Source organism: Miniopterus natalensis, chromosome 1 (genome assembly GCF_054644295.1).
Source record: "Miniopterus natalensis isolate mMinNat1 chromosome 1, mMinNat1.hap1, whole genome shotgun sequence".
Taxonomy (NCBI): Eukaryota; Metazoa; Chordata; class Mammalia; order Chiroptera; family Miniopteridae; genus Miniopterus; species Miniopterus natalensis.
Genome location: NC_142081.1, coordinates 148,580,875 through 148,598,658, shown reverse-complemented (window position 1 = coordinate 148,598,658; position 17,784 = coordinate 148,580,875). Strand labels below are relative to the sequence as shown.

Genomic DNA, 17,784 nt, shown 5'->3' with positions numbered 1-17,784 from the left:
AAACCTTGCTGGTTTCTGGTCTAAAAGATGATTATTTGCAAACTTATTTGAAACACCAAAATCATCTATATGAGTTTAGTCAATTTTAGTTGATTAGATTTAAGCAACTGGCATTAGGCTCAACTAACTGGAAGAACTAGCTAAAAATCCAATTTAAACAAAGGAAATAGCTTCTAATAGTTTCTCAGGCTATTTGATATTACTGAGGCATTAGATGTTATCAATAAACATGTGTTGTATTTGATACTACTGTAAATTAGTAAGAGATTTTGCTTAACAAAAAATATCAAGGAGTGTTAATATTGTTACAACCACTTACTAGGCATGTACCTGTACTTAGTTGTCTTGAGTTGCCCCTCAACTGTAAAATAGCACCTATCTTATAGGCTTGTGATCATTAAATTACGTTATCTGTATTGGCTGACTTTTAACAATGAGAATATATACAGGTTTTACATTTTTTGTTTTGTTTTGTTTTGTTTTCCTTTTTATTGAATTTATTGGGGTAACACTGGTTAACAAAATTATACAGGTTTCAGGTGCACAATTCCACATCTTCTCTACACTGAATTGTGTGTTCACCACCCCAAGTCAAATCACCCTCCATCACCTTTTATCCTCCCTCTACCCACTCCCCGCAAGGTTCTACCTTTAAAAGTGTCTTTTTAAAAAACAAAAAACAAAAGAAAAGTAAAAAAAGCACTTAAGGCCTGGATGCTGCAGGGTATTTCCCCAGGGATCCCCCCAACCAAGGTTTTGACCCGGCCCACAGCCCCAGGGCGGGCTGCGGGTGAGCCGGGTGCGCAGGCGGCCCACTGCCACCAGGGGCGCTGCTGGGCTGCGGCTGCTCTTCCTGACCCCCAGAGGCCCGGGGGGGGGGGGGGGGGGGGGGGGGGGGGCTTTAGGGGTGGGCGCCAGCGTGTTCCGAATTTGTTTGGCCAAGGTGGTAAGGGTGGCGCACTCTACGGCGGATGCCGGGGCTTTCCTGCGGGTCAGGGCTCTGCAGGGCATTGGGAAGAACACCTGCACCACTGGGGATGTGGTCAGCGCGACTCAGGACAAGCCACGCGCAGGTGACTCCCCGGCCCGCTCTGCGAGGTGCATTTCTAGGAGCCCTGCACACGCGTGCGCCTGGTGACTGAGTTTTCAAAGAAAACTAGAGACGGTGCCAGCTTCTCTGCCACAGATACCCAGGTACACGCTCTTACCTACCAGTTGGAAGCAGAGTCTGTTGGGGTGTCACCCTTAAAACAACCAGCCCAGCAGGCGTGGCTCAGCGGTTGAGCATCACCTAGGATCCAGGAGATCGGGTTGGATTCCCAGGCAGGGCACATGCGGCTGGATCCCCAGCAGGAAGCGTGCAGCAGGGAGCCGACCAGTGACTCAGCATCGATGCTTCAACGCCCTCCCTCTCTCTGAAATCAATAAAAATATAGTTAAATAAATAAATAAATAAATAAATAAATAAATAAATAAATAAATAAATAAATAAATAAATAAATAAAAGAGTAAAACAGCCAGGAAAGGTTAATGCGAGCTCATGATTCAGCCCGGAAGCTCCTCTGCACATTTCTGGTTTCCATCTGCCCGCGAAGCCTGACCCCCAGGAGGGACAGGAGAACATGAACGCCCGCAGGTGATCCTGGGGACCTGGGGTTCAGTTCCTTCATGTGCTGGAGAAACCCTCTGCTGGTCCTGATCCTGACCGGTAAGCGCTGCTGACTGAGGATGGTGAGGATGTCCCAAGCGAGGAGGAGAAGGGAGGGAATCTACCTGGAAAACGACGAAGACAGTGGTGACGATGGCGGTGGATGAGCCCCAGCCGCGGCAGCCGCTCCAAGGGATTTGGAGGAGTCGCCTGGCGGGCGGGCTGAGCACCCGCTGGGCCCCGCAGGACGTCCCGCCTCGGGCGGCGCTGCGCGGGCGGAGAACAGCCTGCTGACCGCGGAGGCCCGGAGGCGGGGAGGCCCGGAGGCGGGGAGGCCCGGAGGCGGGGAGGCTCGGAGGCGCGGAGGCCGGGAGGCGGGGAGGCCGGGAGGCGCGGAGGCCGGGAGGCCCGGAGGCCGGGAGGCGCGGAGGCCGGGAGGCGCGGAGGCCGGGAGGCCGGGAGGCCGGGAGGCCGGGAGGCCCGGAGGCCGGGAGGCCGGGAGGCGCGGAGGCGCGGAGGCGGGGAGGCGCGGAGGCGCGGAGGCGCGGAGGCGGGGAGGCGCGGAGGCGCGGAGGCGGGGAGGCGGGGAGGCGCGGAGGCCGGGAGGCGGGGAGGCGCGGAGGCCGGGAGGCGGGGAGGCGCGGAGGCCGGGAGGCGCGGAGGCCGGGAGGCGGGGAGGCGCGGAGGCCGGGAGGCGCGGAGGCCGGGAGGCGCGGAGGCCGGGAGGCGGGGAGGCGCGGAGGCGCGGAGGCCGGGAGGCCGGGAGGCGCGGAGGCCGGGAGGCGCGGAGGCGCGGAGGCCGGGAGGCGGGGAGGCGCGGAGGCGCGGAGGCGGGGAGGCGGGGAGGCGCGGAGGCCGGGAGGCGGGGAGGCGCGGAGGCCGGGAGGCGCGGAGGCCGGGAGGCGCGGAGGCCGGGAGGCGCGGAGGCCGGGAGGCGCGGAGGCGCGGAGGCCGGGAGGCCGGGAGGCCGGGAGGCGGGGAGGCGCGGAGGCGCGGAGGCGGGGAGGCGGGGAGGCGCGGAGGCCGGGAGGCGGGGAGGCGCGGAGGCCGGGAGGCGCGGAGGCGCGGAGGCCGGGAGGCCGGGAGGCGCGGAGGCCGGGAGGCGCGGAGGCGGGGAGGCGCGGAGCTCCGTCGTGCGCCGCCGGGGCGTTCCCGGGAAAGGCCTAACCTGAGCCGAGCGCTGTGGAAACCAGACCCCGAAGGACGTGCCCGTGACCGTCCGCAACGACAGAGCCCAGCCCAGGCACCCATCCCCCGCCCGCGCCCCGCAACCCCAAGGGGCTGAATCCCCGACTCTCCCCGAGCCCACTGCCCAGCGCCCCCAGGGGAGTGTGAAGGAAACGCGAAGCGCGGCCCCGCGGGAAGCCCAAGGGCCGCGGGGCCGCCGGGGGTCGCACCTCCCAGCGGGGCGGCTCCGGAGGCGTCGGGGCGGAGAGGGGGGCTCGGCCCGGGGGTCCCGGGAGGGGCTCGGCCACCCGCCGCCTCGGGGGTCCCGGGGGCCGCTGGGCCTGCGGGCGGCTGCTCGGCCTCCCCGCGAGCGCCCCGAGCGGACCTGCAACCTCCCAAGAAGGCAGCGTCCGAGCGACGCGGGTCTTCTAACGGGCGGGGCGGCTGCGAGCTTGGAACCGAAGGCGCGCCGCCGATGCCCAGGGGCGGCAGGTCCGCTTTCGCAGCGGGGCTCCCCACGGTGCCCGGGGCCGCCGGCCGGGCTGCCCTCAGCCGGGCACCAACCCGAGTCTCCGACGAGCGTTGTTGCTCCAGCCCAGTTTACCGACCTTTTCCAAGACCGGAGTGAAAGAAACTGTGACTGAATGAAAGCCTCCTGAGTGGACGCTTTTCTGAAGATCACCACGTGCTGTTAGTCCTTTCTCAGCCACCGCAAGGAGGACGTTGTGCGGGAATCCAGCAAATGAATTTAACAACGTGGGCGTCTGGGCCAAAACAGTCCACTCAGAAACCTTTTTTTCAGTGAGTCCCAAATGTCTTTCTCAGTGGTGACATTAAACGTTAATAAGCGCTGAGACGCCACCGTAAATATCTTTCTGATTTTAGTTACATAAAACTCATAAGTATATAACAGATCAGTGTTTCCAAGGCAGTAAAGTAATGTAGCTTCCTCCTCACCAGTCCCGAGCTCCAAGTTGCCCCAACACTTCCAAACTGAAGAGATGCCTACGGGTCTCAGAGCGTAGAATTTCTACCAGCATATAGTGAAATCTCCCTTTCCCTGTGGCAGGCCAGGAAGTTCGAAGATGTGGGTGGAAGACAGATGTCCAGGAGAGAGAAGGAAAGCTGCGCCACTTCTGGCCAGAGGTTCCCAGCAAAGTGCAGGAGATGGGAGATGGGCAAGGAGAGGGGCATTAGACCCAAGTGCCCCTCACGGGCAGAGGGCCTGATGCTTCCCTTCCCTCAGCATCTCTGTGAGGAGTTCCCTGGTCACACCCGGCTGGGTACCAACAGAGAAGACCTGGGTGGAGAAGCCAGAGCTGCATGGTCAGGGGAAAGCACATGTTCCGTCTCCCTTCCATCTAGGCCTCTCTTGCTCCCGTGTGATGCAAAGGCCGAGTTAGAGCACATAGACCACTCTATGGACCCTCCTATCATAATAGTGTCTGATAGGGCAGGAGGTCAGAAAGGGATAAGGTATGCAGCCCCTCAAGGAGACAAAGGAGGGCAGGTCAGCAGGGAAAAGCCCACAAGCCCTAAAGGAGGTGAGAAAGACATTAGCTGACTTTAGCAAACTTCAAACCTCTGCTGACTTCAGCAGCCCAGGCCCATGGCACCCCAAAGGAGAGCTGCCACAGGAAATCCAAAACCCAGCAAGAAGCCAGGGCTCTCTCCCCCCAAATCTCAATATAGGGGACATAATGTCATCCTCCATAAATCCTGATTCCATCTTTGAAAAGGGCCAGGGAAACAGGGAGGAAACGAAAGATTGAGTAATTCTCTCCAGCAAATTGAGCTAAAGCTGGAGACATGCTAAATTATTAGATCAGATTAAATTTTAAATCATGAGCTAATTTTAGTTTTGTTCTCACTACTCACGGGGACCAGTCCTCCTGCAGAAGATCAATTATGTTATAAGAGAAAAGCTACATTTTCTTTGCACACCCAAATGGTAATGTGAATAAATTTGCAAGCGTGCCACAATTACATTGTTTGGTTTAGAGGAAACGTAGTGATGACAGTTTTACTCAGAGTCTCACAAATTTCTGAAACTAAAAGAGATTGTTCTTCTTTAAAGACATATTAGAGGGAAATATGCTGAAAGACAGACTTGAGTTCTGACCCTAGCTCAACTATTTACTCTGTTAGTCACTAAAAAAAAGTCACTTAATCTCTACGACAATGCTTCCCAACAGATGTGTCTAAGATGATGTACTAGAATATTGATAAAATATTGATCTATTCAGCCCTCAAGACAGCCAAGGCAGGGCCTGCAATGGCTGGAGCCCTGGAGCTTTTATCTCTGGCTGCCCCAGTGTGATACATAAATAACATAATTATCAAATATGATAATTTGGAGGGATTATTGTTCTATATGATTCAGTTTTCTCATCCATGGAATGGGTGGAGGGGAAGGAGACAGAATAGATATCTTCAGTCTTTTGTGTTCTAGCAGCTCATGCTTCTATGAATGTGAGCAGGAAATTTCAATCACAAGAGTCGCAGGAGATCCTACTTACATGAAAAAAGAATCTTTGCACTTCTTTTTAAAAATCTCTGATTACCCACAGATTCTTTTTCAGCAGAAACAGGTCACATGTCCTTTTTCTTAGATAACCAGCGTCCTTTTTTACAGCTCAGCTCAGGAATTTACCTAAGGGTAAGGAAGTAAAGGAAATTAAAAAGGAACATATAGACTGTTGTAGTATTCAAAGGCAAAACCAAAACTACCGACATAGGATTAGAAATTTGCATCCACCTTTTGGCAAACCATTTTGTTTTAAGTAAATTAATTTGAAAATCAATTTTTAGAGTAGCGATTAAGGGATGGTAAGTGATCAATAATTAGTGCAATTCTCACCCACAAATGAGGCTATTATCTTCAAAGTAAGTAAAAAGCTTTTCAAGATGAATGCCTGAAACCTGTTGCGTATTTTTATTTGAATATGAAAGAGAGATCTTTGGCTTCCGTACTCTCTTCCCCTGAAATTTGCTCATTTATATCAATAAAGAATTTAATGCATGCTGGATTGATCTATTAGCCATTTTCAAGTTGAAGCTAGGTTTTATGGACTTCTAAGATTTTTCTGTTCAATGAGATTACAAATGTTTTAATACTTTTGGATAAAAGAAAGAAATGCAATGTTCCTGTCAGGGGATAAATCACTGAATTATCTGGAAATATAACTTTCTGTTAAGAAGTAAGTACCAGAACAGATCCGAAGAAAGAATGGTTGTCACGTGCTGGCAGTAGTAATTCTAGCTTTTGAGTATGGGTGGCCTGCTAAGTGCTGAGCAGTGATCAAGATGCTCTTGTGTGTGGACTCATTAATTCTCACCATAATAACTCTCGAAAATAAGTATTAATATCAGCACTCTCAGGTAAAAATGGCAGGAATTTTTCTGACTACACTCCAAGAATAGATTTTACACACACAATTGTTCATCACAGTCTAATCTCCAACATTGTTTCTAATGGTTTAGTTGTTTACACCACCAAGAAGTTTAAGCTTTATGCCTTTGCAGCCCACCAGGTAACTGCCGGCAGTAACACTTTGGTCTCTGTGAGCAAAGGCTGCCATCTTGTGGAAGTTGCACATATAACAAAAACAATCATTCTATGGAACTAAAAATTTTCAATGCACTCATTAAGAATTTTGCAACAAGATTCTTGCATTGTTCCATACACACACCAGTTTTGTTTCTAATTAAAAGGCAAAACTTTCCTTTAGGTGTGATTTTCAGTCTCGTTTAAAGGTGCCAGTGTTTTTGAACATTTGCGAAGAGAAAATATCTCCTCATTTATTATAAGGACTCATTCCATTAGTTTTTAAGCCAGTGCATTAGATTGTGCTAAACTCTCTATATCTAATCTTTAAATAGGTTTTTGTTAAATAATAAAAAAGAGGGCCTACTGAAAGTTTTTGACGGAATTTCCAGGAGCACTAGATTTTTTAGCGAGAATGTATGGCACAACTCTGGGCTTAGAAGACACTTTCATTCCCTTCCTATACCTCTATTCCACGCCAGCCGGTATCCTGGGATCTGTTGTGAGCTAGCCAGAGCTTGACTGAGGGATCTGGTGGCTCACAGGTTCTGTGTACCCCAAAGGTGCAGTCTCCCTGCAATGCCTGAGCCACCTGTGCTTCAGTGACCCTGAGATGAACCACATAAAGAGATCCTTCTGGTGTGACGACACTTAAAGGCATGAAGAGCTGCCTCTCCCCTCCTTCCCCTCATGAATTCTTGCCACCCCGTTCGCTAAGTCCAAAATTTCTAGGATTAAACAAATGCTTTAGAAAAAGATCTTGTACTATTAGAATCAAAATGGGTGACACAGAGTATGTTTTCATCCAGTGACTTTTTAAAACCAAAGTATTCCCAGGTATAGAAATAATAAAGACACTGTCGGTGATACCAGACACTCCTGAACAGATAGACAACCATCAGTTCCTGAGTGAATATGTGGATGAGTGAAAGAATAAATTAACATGAATGGAAGGCATTAAAAAGAAATGATTTCACAGTGTTGCCCGGGCCATTCCTGCTGAATGTGCAGTTGTGGATTAACATACATTTTGTACCCCAGAAAGTGCCTGGCATGAAATCACTCTTTAAATATTTATTGAATGGCATGAAATCACTCCTTAAATATTTATTAAATATTTATCAAATATTTATTGAATAGGAGAGAATGGAATAAATTGGAAAATAGCATCAATGATAAGGAAAAGGTAGAAGCAGGTCCATTTGCCAAAAAGTGTTGAGTATGTTCAATCAATAAACATGTGCTTGCTCCGTGTTAGGCGGTATGGAAGGTGGTGAGCACACAGGCATTAACCAAGTAACCACAAATAATCACAAATGATGACAAGTTCTATGAAGGAAAACCCCTCCACTTCTGCAGATACTAATATAGCGTAATGGGTGTGTGTGGGGGGGGAGCTCGGAGCTCATTTTATGCCCGCATATATTCTCATTAAGCTATGCTGCCGTCGTTTCCTTTTATTCCTACGTGTTCCTAGAAACTCAAATTTAAGAAGAGGGATTTTTTTTTAGACATGAGTGAATTTTTCCTTCCTACCGAATATTCAATGGTATCCAGTCTCCCTAGTGCCTTTAGGCAGGCAAATACCTGAAGGGTTTGCCATCTGAATGGTACCCGTGAACAAACCAAGCAGGCAATTTCATGTTGTGACGACACGTGCGATACCTAACACAGTGCCCCCAAATTCCCACACGTAGTTGTTCCTTTGGACCAAGGCGCTATTTCTCAAGTGTATTCCTCCAATCTCTAGCTCTATGGGTTATGTCATTGGGGGAGAAAAATGAGAAAAGGGAAAAGAAAGTCAGACAAGTTTAAGAAATGCTGTATTAAACAAAATCGTGCAAGTTTTCTTAACTGCGGGTCTTCTTAGAGCCATTAATAGGCCGACACCTTTGTAAATTTCCAGGGGGGTTTTTTTCCTTAAGTTAATGAACATGGAACCCTTTCCTTACAGAAGCCTTCTAAGTACTAGTGTCCCATGGAACACACTTTTAGAAATTCTGTGTTTTCTAAATACAAATGACTGTCTGGGATAGAGGCTGGACTAAAGGTGATCCATTCATATTATGAATCCATTAATATTCACAATTATTTTAGTAAATTTAATTCATCAAATTAACACCTGTTTTTAAGCAACACTCCAAAGCAAAAGAACTTCGTAGACAGATCAATTTCCTAAGAAAGAAGTCCAGGTTGTGAGAGAGACTCCTGGAGTCAGCAGGGGGCGCTGTGGGCGAGGCTGTGGGAATATCCGAAGATGGGTGATAGGCCCAGGACCAACTCTCCCCAGGGCTTTGCTACTATTGTTTAACTCAGGCTGAATGTTGATCCCACCCTCAACATTATCTTTGGGCTCATTCTTACAGACCCAGGGAGGACAAGAAACAGGTAAAAAGGTAAAATATCACTGAGAGTGGATTATTTGCTCCCTCCAGATAGATAATTTTTCTCTCTAAAGTTTTTTAAGCAGTCTCTCCCCGAATAATCCAAGATGCCAGTGCAAGAGTATAAATATGGGTCCACATAAATCTTAAGTTGGTAAAAGCTGTAAATTAAGCTAAACACTGTTAGATAAAATATGTTCTAGCCTCTTATCCTTACCCCTAGGAAGCCAGGTTTGGGTTTCTAATTTGTGACTAGCCAGGAGCTCTGCACTGACCCGGTGACGCAGCAGTCAGACTCTGGACCCCCCCCCCCCATCCAGCTCTGTCCTGAACAGGGAAGGTGTCTCCCACACAAAGTTGTGTGCACCTGAGCACACACAGTCACTCTCCAAACACCACCCTACAGACAAGTGTGCACCCTCAGCTGAGAGATCTGCTCTCAGGAGAAAGTAGTGGGCATGGGCTTTCACGAGCCCTGGACAAGCACTCTGAGCTGTTTGGGCAAGAAATTCTAGGGAACCCTGAGGACGGTGCTCGCCCTGGACGGCCCGTGGCTTTGGGGCTGCCCTGTCCCACCGTGTGGGAAGGGGCACAGCGGGGGCAGGGCGGGTCTCACACAGCACCCAAAAGAGTGTTTGGAATGGAGAATAAAGCCCCTGCCAAAATCACACTGGGGGGGGGGGGTAGCTGCAGTCTTTGCAGCTACCCCCAGCTTCTGGGGGAAAGGAAAGAAAAAAAGCATATTTTTTATTTGAATTTAACTACTTCTGAAAGGCTCTGCTCAACTTTTCTTCTTGTTCTCCAAGGTAAGATCATTTCCCCCTTTGGCATTGAAAGGGAAACTAGATCAGTTGTGTGAAAAACCAAAAATGATACATTTTATCAACTTCGAACTTGTCCCAAGGCTTTCTCCCACACTGTGTTAAATAATAGAAGTCTTTTTAATTGAATTTCTTTGTGCGCAACATATGCTGGGCGACATTATGCCAGCATCTTGCTCTAAGCAGCCAAACGTTCTTCATAAAAGCGTGAAGACCCAGTGTCATTCTGCAGGTAGGGAAGCAACACACAACTGCAGCAGCTTGAGTCCACATCAAAACAGTGCCTCTGAAATGTAATCGTAAAAACACATTGCGACAAACGGGGGGGGGCATATATCGGATTATAGAATGAAACGAAAAAAAGAAGAGAGGAAGGGAGGGGGAAGGGAAGCACTGTGGCATGACCGTCTACAGAATCAAAGCCATAATGTTTGCAGTGTCCTAGCTCTCCATCTGCAGGCTCATCTACGTATCCACTTCGCCCTGAAGGCTACCAGCCCTTAGAGCTGGGATTACACATGGATGCGCTGGGAACCGAGGCAATATCTGTAACACGATTGTGTTCTTTACCCCAAGGATCCTGGAGCTTCAGCAGAATGGTGACATGGACATCTTGAAGCACAAGTGGTGGCCAAAGAATGGCCAGTGTGACCTGTACTCCTCCGTGGACACAAAGCAGAAAGGAGGTGCCCTGGACATAAAGAGCTTTGCAGGGGTTTTTTGTATCCTGGCTGCTGGAATTGTCCTCTCCTGCTTTATAGCCATGCTGGAGACGTGGTGGAACAAGAGGAAAGGCTCCAGGGTCCCATCGAAAGAGGTACTTGATTGGGAGCTTGGGCACTAAGTTGAGCCAACCAATGAGCAGGCTGTTTGCAGGAAGGATAATTGCAAGGAAGGGAGAAAGGGGTGGGGGTGGCCCTCGTTTTTTCTTTCCTTGAAAAGTGAAAATAAATTTGTGAAATATAAAAATTGCTAAGACCAATACCAATTTCCATTTTAGGACATCCCAGATAAATGGAGAGGAGACTATATAGTGTTTGAAAGGCTGATCATTTTATGCGCCATAATGAGCTTTGAAATTCTCCCAAATCTCAGGATAGAATTTAATTCAATGACTTTTTAAAGGCTGTGATTACCTTGACCAGTTCACAAAGATGCTTTATCTTTTTATCCCCATTAGTTTTTTAATTTATAGATAAATTATTTGTGTCTCTAAAATTCAGCCTAAGAAATCCAAGTATAAAGTAAAATAATTAGAATTTCCTCTTCACCACCAGTGACTGCTGCCCTCTATCTGTATGTAGACCTAAGAGAAATGATTATGTTCTTAGCTCTAATGACCCTAAGTTTAACAAATCCGCATCGTGGAATCATCTAAAACTCAGCATTTCTCCTTTACTCAGCTCAACTCCAAGGCCATATTAAATTTTTTTTCTGGAGATCTGAGAGAATACTTACAGAATTGCACTTAATATTTCTTTTAAAGTGGCATATGTGCCTTGTTTGCATCAAAAAATATGGGATTTATAAACTATCTTATTTCCACTGGACCAAAAATGTGAAAATCTTTTAAATAACAAAATCATATCCACTAAAGCTTCACAAATTGAAATGCAAACAACCTAAATTTGCTGAGTGATTTGATTTGCTGGATGGTTCCAAAGGAGAGTTTAAACTTTCTATAACTAGATCTTGGCTAACTGATGCCCACAGCGAGTCCTGAAAGGATCTGCTTTAATGCACAAATAAAAGTGGCTTCTCATTTGCATATGAGTTTTTGCATGTTAATGTGTTCTTTCAAACATATCATTTTCTAGTCTAAGGATTCCTTCCTACCACCTTATATGCAAAATTGATCAGCACCATTTATAAGGAAAAGCCTGGCTTAGCAAAGATAAATCTTCGCTTCCTACTTGTCTGAATAATCAATCGTACATTCTAAACTGGTGAGGGATGAACTAAAAACTAATCAGGTTTCATTGTAGCATTTTCTTTGTGGAATAAGCTTCTGGTATCTCTACTGGCATTGATTCAATGCAAAAGACCACATTAATGCAACATTAGAGCCGAGACTTCATATTCTCAAAAATCTGGAAATTAAGGACTCCCCAAGCTCCTTATATGTTGAATTACTATATATGATATTAAATTTTTGCATTACTATATCTGTTGATGGATGACTACATTACAGTTGCTGTGGGAACCATAAAATTATCTTTCAGCCCTCTAAAGTCTCGGTGATAACATTGCATTAATGGATATTTTTATTGGATTTTGAAATGAGAAAGGAGAAAGAAAACAGTGATGCACTCAAAATATTTTTCACTTAGGAGCACTATAATAGCACAATAAAAAAAATACATACTCCATTCTAACTCATGACAGCTAATCCAGATCGTATGAACAAATATTTTCTTTTATGATTAATAGATATTTTTAAATCCTCACAAATTTGCTTTGTTGAACTTGAATATAAATAAGAGTTGGATACAAAAGACAATACAATTTTATTTCTTGTGAGTTTTATTTTTTTAAATATTGGGCTTTAATGCTCACATTTAGTGAAAATCCTAAGGGATTTATGAGTTGTTTTCAACTCCAGAAATCTGAGGTTTTATTTTCTTTTTCTTTATTAAGCACCTTTTTACTAAGACTCCATTCTCATAGCTCAAAGCATCTTTGATTGAGAGGCCATGTAGCATATACCTGACCCTAAACTAAAACTGCCACTCACATATCAGGACCTGAAGGTGTCTCTAAAAGTTCCTCTGACCTCACAATATTGCCTCATTCAGGTATTAGGTAGCTTGAGTGTATGAAGTCCCTCAATCAGAAGTTGATTCTCTTGTGTTGAATGTTACTCTCTCCAAACAATCTTACATATCTCTAGCCTAAAAAGAAATAACACTATAATAGACACTAACACTCTAGTGTGAACTAGCATATCAGCATATTGTATCACGTATCTTTAAGAATGGAAAATTAGAGTTAGGCATAAGTAGTGGAAAGGAACAAATTTCTAACTTGGAATAAGACACCCTGAAATGGGAGGAAGCATGTGTAAAGAGGTGGGGTGGGTTGCCAAAACCATACTTTTTATTTGTACAATTTTGTCTGGGTCTGTCCCTGCTCTTATAAAAGGCAATCACCTATACTGCTCCTGTATTTTGTAGTTGCATGTGGCATATGCTCGTTTTTAGAACTTTTACTGCGAGAAAAATATTTACTATAGATAACCTTATCTCAGAATCCTCTTGGGACCCCCAGAACCTAGGACAGTGCCTGGCTCATATTAGGTGCTCAATAAATACTTGTTAAATGAATAACCCCGAAGTTCAGTTCATTACATATCATGTTTGCTGAACTACTTTTTTTTTAACCATGGAAGCTAGTACTGATGAGAACCTTATCTTCTTTTTCTTCATCTCCAGGATGACAAGGAAATTGACCTGGAGCACCTCCATAGACGTGTAAATAGCTTGTGCACAGATGACGACAGCCCCCATAAACAGTTTTCCACCTCGTCAATTGACTTGACCCCTCTGGACATTGACACTTTGCCAACACGACAAGCACTGGAGCAAATCAGTGATTTCAGGAACACTCATATTACCACAACCACCTTTATCCCAGAGCAGATCCAGACTCTTAGCCGCACACTGTCAGCTAAAGCGGCCTCTGGTTTCGCTTTTGGCAACGTGCCTGAGCACCGAACTGGCCCTTTTAGGCACAGGGCACCTAACGGGGGCTTTTTCAGGAGTCCTATAAAAACAATGTCATCTATTCCTTATCAACCAACTCCTACCCTGGGGCTCAATCTGGGTAGTGATCCAGACCGAGGCACCTCCATATGAGCATCAAACAAAATCTCTTCACTGTTTCTTTCGTAGGACTCCCTTTGCAAGGAGCAACTGTAATGTTGTGGGACTAACATGGATGTAACATTTTTTTTTTTTTAATCAGGATTATTAGTGATAATTCTAGTTACTTCTCCCCACCTTCTCCCTCTCCCCTCTACTTCTTTCTCTCTCTTTTTCCCTCTCTTCTGATCCATTTTCTTCTGCTTTTATTCATTACTCAATTTGTTGCCCCAGAATATAGTAAACTAGGATCCAATTAGCCCGCTTTTCATATACTGTACTTCAAGTATAGGAGATGTGCACTGAGCATACTAAAAGCATATGCAGGATTAATTTTACATAAAGGCCTCTTGCGTAACGTTTCTCTATTTTTGAAGATAGAATTGCAATAACTTCAGTCTTTTACATTCGTCTGCTGCATCCATACAATGCTCCACTGCTGTTGAGTGTCCTTTAACTGTGGACCAAAGGCAACCCCTGCAGTGTCTATAAAATATTTTAAAGACCATTCAGGCCACATAATATGAGAATGCAATTTTGTAGGATTACAAAAAAAAGCCATTAATATGCCAGTCAAGACTACAGTTAAAATTACTCTTGCACTGCAACAGTGCATATGACCTTTATGTGGTTGTACAGTATTAAAAGTTTTTTCTTATGTACAGTAAACTTTATCATGTGGCAGAAGCCTCTATTGTGTTAAATAAATTAGTATCTCACATATATACATATATATGCACCTATATAATGTGTATATATATTGAAAGGCGGCCATTGCTATTGCAATTCATTTAATAAAGCTTTAGTTTAAAAAAAAAAAAGTATTGTATACAGGAACTATGTATAGTGCAGGGGGTCTTTTCAGTTAGAAAAGGCAGGTTGCTTTAATGTTATTCTGATTCGCATTGTTTGCCAACAGAGAATATTTTATACTTTTGTTATTAAAACATCCAGGGCTGTTTAATATTTGTTCCTAGATGTAACTCATTCGAATAGGTTCCGCATTTGTTACTCAGCACTATATAAAGCTAACCTTGATTGTTTTACTTTTAACTCACTATCTAAATGGAAAAGGCTATTAGCTGAACCCCATCCACAACAGCACATAGAGCTCTACAGGAGTTTAAACATAGATCATTGAAGGTTAATAAAGTCTCTTCCAAAGCAGTAAGCCAATTAATACAACTGTAGTTGGGGAGAGGTGGGAGCCCTTAAGAAATATTGATGTGGCCTTAATTACCGTCATACATTATCCTAAAGAAGAAAATATAATAACCTACTGGGCTCTCGACTTAACCCCCTTTTTTATTCAGTTCTATTTGGAGGAGTTTCGAATTTTTTACATTAGTGCCAAGTGTATAGAAGGATGACAGCAAAAACAGTGCCTCTTTGTGCACAACCCTTTTCAAGTAGCATTCTTACCTGTTAGCGATGTAGAATGAACTTTGTTTGTAATTCTTAAATTAAAACGTGATAAGTAGGAAGCAAGAACTTATCCTGTGTTCTTAGCAGCCATACACTTATTTTAATCTAATTCATTCTGTGGCTAGGATTGATGTAGGAATCAACCTATGTGATTTGCTTTAGGAGAAATTAAAAGGTATATTCTTAAGGTATATTATATTTTGATGCTAATTCTGTTCTGGGGAGCATCTTGTACTGTCACTGTTTTTGTACTAAATCTTCAAATATTGTCTACTGTGTAAGGCAGAAAAATTTCCTATCATGCAAAAACCATTTTGTTTCCAGGGTAACAAGTACCTAAGTGCATGCACAACTTGTTTTCCCTTGTAACATTCATGATCTCATCCAGGACTCTGATTTTAAAACAAACAAACAAAAAAATCTTTACAAAAAGCTATAGAGGGACATACCAGATGTTTCAGTGATTTTAGCTATCAAACTGTTAACCATGTACAATATTTAAAATAGGCCTATTTTGATGTATTGCCTATTATACAAATACACAAAACACTTTTTGGAGGCCTCAGTTATGAGTGGCAGAGCTTTCTGTGTATAATTTGTCTAAATAATTTGTCTAATAAAAATGTTTTCTAAACTTGCTCTCATACCATTGAAGTCTTAACTATAAAATTCGAAAATGCTTACTCCCTCACATATTGAACTTTCTCTAAAAATTTATCTTGAGTTAGTTAAAGTATAAAACGTGTTAAGCTTTACTCGCAGAACTTTGCCAAAATGAGTGGCTCTCTAAAAACAGTACTAAGTGGTGTCCTAAACCAATGAAAGACTGCTTTTCTGCTATTTGAGACTATTTGAACCAACAATATATTTGTTTTTCTTTATGGACGTCTCTACAAGCATTTTTAGGGGGAGAGATTTATCCTGTTTCGTGCAAACAATGCAAACATTATAATAGCAGAACAAGGGTTTGTTGCATCAAAAAAAAAAAAAAAAAATTAAAGGTAATTATCAAACTTAGAATTTATGTATTAATAATTGCTTTGCTGTTAGAGAAATATTCACCATGCTGAATCTAGTAATTTGAAAATTAATTATCTCCAAGTTATTTCTAATACAGTTCTGCATCTGAACAATATTTAATTCATCTCGCATTTAATTTACTCAATGGTTTTATATCTGAGAATACATTCAATTTAGATAAAATTTTCTGCTATTGTAAAGTCCCATTAAAAATGAAGTTTTTAAATGTTGGAACCAGGAGGAACTATAAAGATCTAGGCCATCTCCCCTGTTTTACAAATAAGGGAAATAAGATGCCAAGAACCTGGGACTTGCCCACAAGTTCGACAATGCAAGACTTAAAACCGGGTCTTTCTTTTGTAACTCTGCCACGTCACATTCAGTCACATGCCCGGGTCCTCGTGGATTGTAAATGTGGGGATGGCTCAGTGCCTCCCCTGCTCCTCCGGCCCAGCCTAGGCTGCAGATCTCTGGGCACCTTCCTTCCCCCCGGGCCACAAGGAGAACCCCAGTCAGCTGCCCCTTCCACAGAGGGGAGAGTGGCCGCCTCGGGCTGCCTCCCCAAGGTCATGGCTCCCCAAGGTCATGGCTCCGCTGCAATCAGTCCCTGCGCTGCGTCTGCCTCCCGCCGCTTCCTTTAACCAGTGCTGGTGCCGGCTCGCACCGCTTACGCCAGCCTGGCTGTTTCAAAACAAGAGAAACACCTTATGTCCATGGGCTTTTATTCTTCTCAGAGAAACAATTTATTCCTTTGGTGAATCATTAAGAGAACGAGTTGTCACTTTCAGTCACTCAGAACTTATGCACAGCTTTTGATTTAATCATATGTTAGAAAACTATATACATATCAAACTACAGGCGATTTGTCGTTTTCTTAATTATGTTATTTTTCACTACCTTTAGTTTGGGATTGGCTGTGAACTGAATAAATACTTTTAAAAATAGGCTTTACTGAATGGTACTTTGCTTCATCAATTAAACAGAATAAAAAGATGAGAAGGTTCATTTACCCTACACAATGCTTTTAAAGTCACAGAACTGGATAACCATTTATTAGTATTTTACAATCAGAATTTTTGGAATGGTGACACACATTCTGTGTTATGAGCATAGTAAATAAAGCAGAACTAAGAATTTTTGCGCTGGTAAACACAGGTTTTATCCTTAAATATATATTTCATGATAATTGATGAAATACAATAGGCTCAGTAAAAACTGGCTTTTTTCTAAAGTGTTTTTATTTCTAAAAATAAATCCTATTCCCAATCCTGTGATCAGATATTAATAAATGGCTAGCAGTTATGGGCATTGTTATTATTTCAACAAATTTTGGTAGATACCCTCCCATGAGATAACACATATGAGCTCCCTTGGATGGAAATGACTTACCCGACATTGAAAAATCAGGAAATAAAGCTACTTAGATTTGATAGATTTAATTCAGTCCTATTAGCGTTACTGAAAACTTATTACATGAAAGCCACTATGCTAAGCAGTTACACAGGGCATAAAGGAAGATACACGTTTCGGAATGCGTCTGGATGTGTTCTACCGCCCAATTCTTTCCTTGCCCCATATCAACATGCAAGATATAGATGCATCTTACAGGCTTTGTGAGGTGACAGAACAAGTCACCCCAAACCAGCACAGTCCTCTTTGGGTCTGGACATTCCAACTGCCTAAAGCAAAAGCAGCCTCGGTAGGTCTCAAGAGCTAATTGAGCCTGTCCTCTTAGATTCAAATCACCTCCACAAGAAAGACTTGGAGATTTCCCAAGATGCCAGACCAGGAGGCCAAATTTTCAGAAATGTGAAAATTGCCGTAAGCCAGAGGCAAACTGCTATCTGACCCTTCCTCCTTATCAATACCTGCATGCCATTCAGGGACTGACCCTGCCCTCGGTGTCCAGGTC

At 44.2% G+C, this 17,784-nt stretch overlaps 1 protein-coding gene across 2 annotated transcripts in view; it reads left to right on the top strand.

Moving 5' to 3' along the window:
• GRID2 (glutamate ionotropic receptor delta type subunit 2) overlaps positions 1-17,784 on the top strand; it is a 1,226,675-nt gene that overhangs the window by 1,177,834 nt on the left and 31,057 nt on the right. Inside the window, exons 15-16 of one of the 2 annotated variants that reach the window (XM_087826560.1) lie at positions 10,144-10,384; positions 12,999-15,486. In XM_087826560.1, the coding sequence (XP_087682686.1) occupies positions 10,144-10,384; positions 12,999-13,421 (664 nt within the window). In that variant the 3' untranslated portion in view covers positions 13,422-15,486. Of the gene's footprint in view, positions 1-10,143; positions 10,385-12,998; positions 15,487-17,784 lie in introns of those variants that run through there. The other variant, XM_087826562.1, reaches the window with a different exon arrangement.